This window comes from Schistocerca americana, chromosome 2 (assembly GCF_021461395.2).
Source record: "Schistocerca americana isolate TAMUIC-IGC-003095 chromosome 2, iqSchAmer2.1, whole genome shotgun sequence".
Lineage (NCBI taxonomy): Eukaryota > Metazoa > Arthropoda > Insecta > Orthoptera > Acrididae > Schistocerca > Schistocerca americana.
In genome coordinates, this window is record NC_060120.1 from 937,407,754 (window position 1) to 937,413,656 (window position 5,903).

At 38.6% G+C, this 5,903-nt stretch overlaps 1 protein-coding gene across 1 annotated transcript; it reads left to right on the top strand.

Moving 5' to 3' along the window:
* Window positions 1–413: 413 nt before the first annotated feature.
* On the top strand, window positions 414–4,605 carry LOC124595258 (zinc finger protein 479-like). Its single transcript, XM_047133926.1, has 3 exons — window positions 414–544; window positions 960–1,121; window positions 2,424–4,605. The coding sequence occupies exons 1-3, from the start codon at window positions 416–418 to the stop codon at window positions 3,051–3,053; spliced, it is 921 nt and encodes a 306-aa protein (XP_046989882.1). The 5' UTR covers window positions 414–415; the 3' UTR covers window positions 3,054–4,605.
* Window positions 4,606–5,903: the final 1,298 nt, after the last annotated feature.

Below are 5,903 nucleotides of genomic sequence, written 5' to 3' on the forward strand. Positions count from 1 at the left end.
CTTGATGCCACACATCCATCGTAAATGCAGAAGGTAATTACCGCTTCCTAAGAGGTCGGAAATGATAAGGGAATACCGCAGGGGACTCCCGACTGGGGAATTCCTTACGCTGGTTCTGCAGGAAAAATACGACGCTGGCCCCGCCTCCCTCGTACCATCTTAACTCGATTGTACACGTTATTTGAAAGTCATTAACATTAATAATTACATGCACATAATTGGTCTAACTTGCGCAAGGAGTGTTTCAAACAGCTTATCCGTTAATCATGAATCACGCAAGCGTAGATATGCGGCTCGATAACGAAGCGTAGATAAGGCGCGCTAGGGCGTTTGTGTGTTTCAATGTTGGTACCAGCGGGTCCCCCTCCACCTATACAAGGAGCGCCTCTATTCGCTGGCTCAGTCGAGGGAAAGCATGGCTTGGATGACGGTGAACTGTTGCCGTGTGTGCGCTCGCAAGCACGACGATTTAATATCAATCTTCAGTGAGGAAGGGAGATGCCGGCAGCTGATCCTTAAACTACAGTTCTGCCTTCGTATAACAGTAAGTAGTCGTGTGTCTGACTGCTGTAGCTTCACAGCGGCAAATGAAAGTACCGCGATGTATTTGGCGCTCGTTTGAAAGTGGAATAAAACGCAGTGCTACGCTAATAATTTGTTTTAGTCGGAATCGCATCTTGATCAGTGCTAGACATCCTACTTGTGCTTCACCAATATCTGTATTAATGAAGTAACGAAGTGCGCTTTGCTGGCATAAAATTGTGACAGTTTTTTAACGTATTGCAAGAAAGCTGTCTCAGTGATGTTTCATAATTATTTTTGTGTCATGGGGAAACGTATATGCCTGTAGAGATAGCAACGCGTTTCTGCAGTGTTTTTGAGATATTGCTAACTTATTGTTTGCACCCTGGTAGCATTGTCAGTTCATTTTCAAAATCAACTCTTCTCTTCTTACTTAGGTTTCTACCAGTGACGATCTACCAACTTCATTGTGCTGGAAGTGTGTAGCAAGATTGGAAGTGTGTTACGAGTTTATGCAAGACCATTTTATCGCAGAAAACCAGTTCCGAAACCAACGGATCCAATACAGCGTCAACCCAACAACATGTGCCACGCCTGAAGTGAGTATGATGTTTTGAAATACATATAGCTTAGTTGCATCAGTTCATATTTATTTAACGTAAGTTTTCATAACTTTGTCCACACAAATGATTCCAATCACTTTCCGTCAACCGCGGGACTTGGAATAGTAACTGACATTACGTTCATTGAGATCATAAATGTGTCATGCAGTTTTAACAATATTCTGTATAATTTTTTTAGTGCACATATCTCCTTTTGCTTTGTTTCCTGATTGTTGGCTATTCGTTTCTAACATCTGAACTATAGTTACATTTTCTGTGGTCACGAGAAGCCTCATGTACTGTAATTCCAGTTGCGCTTAATTTGTGAACGTATTAGAGCATCCCACTAAACAATATCTTTGTAATAAGCGACAAATGATTCAAACAATAGTAAACTCAAAGTTAGACAAACACTTTTATAAAGCTAATATGTCTAATTCTGATGTCCGATACATTCTAACTGCTGTAATTCAAAAATTCTCAGAATTCCGCGAAAAAAGTAATCTGAAAGACAAAATATTTAACAAAGCTGCCTAAAATAATATAAATAGACTAATCAGACATTAGAAAGCACGTTTTTATTTTTTAAACACTACAGCAACCTTGGGCTTGCAATGATCGCGATAAATTTGAGATTACACAAAGGTTCAGAATTTTCGTAAATGTTCCGTAATCGAACTAGTTTGACAACTGCAGTTGTAATTTCCATACCAGCCAGTTAAATGATCGTAAAATGTATCAGTATTTTGTCGTCTTAGCGAAAGTGGCAGCAGTGTTTTATGATCCGTGTTCCTATAAAAATAAATATTATAGTGCATTTATTCTGCAAGAGTAGGGATTGCCCACAGGGGAAGCGACTGTTAAAACTAAGTTTTTGAAAACAGTAACAAGTTGCGCTTAGTATTTTTTATTTACCGGCTTCGCTCTTCACGTGAACAAAATCATCATCAAAATACACAGTATAAAGTTGGCTGACAGCACTTAACATTGAATTGTCTGTACTATAGTAGTTAAACTTATGTTAAACTGAATATTCCGATTATGCTCTTCTTCACTTGAAGAGCGAAATCGGTAAATAAAAAATAACAAGTGAGAATTGTGGCTGTCTTCAAAAACTTTTTTATTTATTCAACCGAAAATCATTCCAGACTGTAAGATAAATTATTCGTCTACAAACACACTATATATGAGTGTGTACGCAAACGCTCATATGCACGCATGAGTGTTTACACACGCATTTTTGTTGCTACTAAGGAATTGAGCGTCTAATTGTTGTTTTCGAATTTTGTTTCCTTTCAGGACGGCATGTATTACGCTGATACAGCAGACGTGAAGCTATTGGAACCAATGGTTATGGACGAGCGGCCAGAGAAGAGCAAGCCATGGTTTCCCGCAAATCTGGACATAAGTTCGAGAGCGGATAACAAACATGTGGGACACCTGAGACTCTGCAAGTGCGTGAAATGCACGCTGAGTCGCTACGGCAGCCTGCCCCTGGAAGACACGCTGGAGGAGAGCGACAGTGCTCCATCGAGTAGCCCTTTGAGCCAGGCCGCGCAGACGCCGCCCCCGCAACCCAGCTCCACTGTCGAAGACGAGCAGAAGGTGCCCGTGTCGAGTCCGCTGCAGGGCACGACGCACAAGAAGGGCCTCATCTGCGACTTCTGCAGCAAGTCCTTCAACCACGCCGGTGACCTCAAGAAACACCGGCGTACGCATACGGGCGAACGGCCTTATGCCTGCCCCGTGTGCAACAAACGTTTCTCACATACCAGCAATTTGCTACGCCACCGCAAGATTCACTCCGGAGAAAAGCCCTACACGTGCCCCCACTGTCCCAAGACATTCGGGCGCAGTGACAAAATGCTGGGACACGTGAAGACTGCACATGCCAGTGCGCGCCCTAGCACCTCCGAGAGTTCTACGTGACGATTAATTGCCGTCGAAAGTTATTAATTTTACGTATTTACATTATCTGATGGCTGTGATCATTTTTTTACGTGCTTGCCAAATGTGAAAGGAAAACTGATTTCGAAGAAATCTCGTACATACCTCAAGATGTGCCATTTCGAAGAGTTACTTGAACATGAGCACACATGATATAAATGTGTGTGAAAACATGGTAACTTAAAAGTGTAAGAACAAAACTTTTAATACAGTACTACAGTCATTTATTGTAGGAGAATAAAGTAAGATCTCGGATGTAGAGATCAGTGCCCTACAAGTAGTCATGTACATTCAATTCAAGCTGTACCTGACACAAAGTCCATGCACTTTCTTCTTTGTTTTCGGAACTTCTGTTACTTGCTGTTACCCTGTCAAAAGCTATTTGTAGTCATTTAACTACATAACTTACAAATTATGTAATATGCTCTCAAATTTGTGTTTCTGGGGTTACAAATTCCAGTTGTCAATCAATCATTAGATGTCATTACTACAGAATCACTTGCAATATAAGTACCGTAGTATAGAGTATACCAATGATAGATTTGATGTATGTTACACATGTTCATGGGTTTGTGCAAAACCCACTTAAGGAGGGAGCCATGAGTTATGGCACTTGTTTATCCAAAGTTGGTAACTTGAATCTGCTGCAGTTGAGTGTAAAACCATTTAGTATCATTCTAAAAGAAAATCTATTGTCATTAATTCTCAGAGCACAATTGGTTTGGATGCAGTATCTGTAAAACTTAATGTCATTTCTGTACTGATATACAGTGAGTGTGTGTTATTTTTGCATTAGTACAGAGCTAGTCAGATTAATGGCACTGCAGATGCAGATCTACTGCAGAATAGAAAATATTTATTAAAATGTGTTGCTAACCATTTCCATGAAACTGCAGTGAGACCAATTAACTATCTAGTCTGATGTTTAAGCAGAGAGATATCTGCAGTAATGCAGAGATTCTATGTCCTAGGAAAAAGATGTTATATTATTAAAAAAGTTTACTACTAAGATGTCTTTCACAGTTATAGTATTTATTATATTGTTAGCATGAAATACAGTTGCAATGTACTTATTGTGGCATCATCAAATAAGTACAGAAAATGTGTTTGAAAAGTAAATGACTTGCATATAGCATCTGGTCTGTGCCAAAGATCTGATTGCAATATAAATTATACTGCAGTCTTCAAAAACTAAGTGTCCAAAAGCTTATGTATCAAGACTGCATTTTATTACTGCAAAAACAGGTTCCTAAATGACTGAATTTCATACTTACAATTTTACAGTTCTCTGAGGCTGGCTTCTGTATTGTACACACAAAGTGCCTGAATGGAAATTTATTTATAGAGGAGTAGTGTTCCATTAAAGGTCAAATTATAGTGATGTTTAATTTATGTACTGTTACAGATTTCAAAATATGTCAGTGGTGCTTTATGTGAGCTTTAAAATGAGATTGAAGAAGAATGAGCTGTTATTTTAAACAAGTATTCTGTAAATACCTGATGTGCACCAGTATGATGAACTTAATTTAATACAAAAAGTTACAAATTATAATTTTGTTGTTACGTCTATCTCTACCTCCACTGCTAGTTATATTACCACATTTATTAGTTAAGTAGTAGTCTCAACTAGTGAGAATGCAGGGATGGACTCGACATCATTTAAATTATACACAATACCCACCTACACCAGAAGTTTCTAACTATGGATGGACAGTGAAAACTTGTCTCATTTTCAAAGCAGGGAAAGTCCAAACACTGTTTCTTATATAAAAAGAGAACACAGCAATTAAGTCACTAATATTCCTTATGTGTAATGTTGAACATCACTAAGTGTCTCTTGCACTTTCCACAAATCAGTAGCTCATTAACTTCTGTAGCTGATTAACCTCTTAATAACACTTAGAGATGCATAGCAAGAAAATAGTTTTCCATTTAATGGTAAAAGAGCATGACTCGTAACAACTCAATCCAAAACTGTCAAAGGCACTCTTTAAGCAGTAGTTGTTTTGTGTGTCTAAAATAGCTACAGGAAGGTTTCAACACACAGATATTGCTTCATTACATCAATGAAATTTTGTTCAGAACTAAAAGCCAGTTACATATGAATATATCTGCACTGTTTGAGGGAGGATGTTATTCCTCATTTTGCATACCCAGTTCACTGCATTCAAGGGTTTTCACACGGCAAAAACAAAGTCTTTAGGAGCTGATGCTCATGATATGACTGCATACTGAGGTACTGCGAGGGAATCAAAGTTCCTCATTGAAAAGGTGGGGTTAGCATACAGCAGCTGCATGTTTTATGAATTTCTCTTTTCATTAAAAATATTTCAGCCAGTTATTTATAATTGGTCCTGACACTCCAGTAAATTTGGATAGTTCGAATCAAGATTTCTGAGTGGTCTGGGCCACACTGATTCCACTACGGCGACTGGCTGTTCAATTTTGACCCTCCATAATAGCAGACAAATTTCCATATCTTACAAACTCTCTCCAATAAATTTCACCTTCTGAACCAGAGATTTTATACACAATACAAAAAACAGAAGTGTCATCTATATTAAAACATTATTTTGTTGTAACTTGCAATGGCAGGGAGAAAATTCTAGGTTATATATGAAGAAAAGCAACATGAATCAGTGGTCTGCAAAAGATGGTCACTTTACCATAATAAGCAGTAGACACTTTTCGGTGAGAATTTAACAGCAAAATATTTGTTTGCAAGAGAGTAGAAGATTGAATGAGTTTGTCTTTTGCAGCAGCGTATCTTGTCAGATCCTGGACACAGCAAAATAAGAAGGCGTATGTGTAACTGGGGTACATTTGAACCCA

What these genes read in the sequence shown, in the direction of transcription:
- LOC124595258 (XM_047133926.1), top strand. Translation starts at nt 416, where the DNA reads ATGGCTTGGATGACGGTGAACTGTTGCCGTGTGTGCGCTCGCAAGCAC. An exon ending in AGTTCTGCCTTCGTATAACA is followed by an intron (nt 545 to 959) that starts GTAAGTAGTCGT and finishes CTTCTTACTTAG; the next exon opens with GTTTCTACCAGTGACGATCT. An exon ending in CAACATGTGCCACGCCTGAA is followed by an intron (nt 1,122 to 2,423) that starts GTGAGTATGATG and finishes GTTTCCTTTCAG; the next exon opens with GACGGCATGTATTACGCTGA.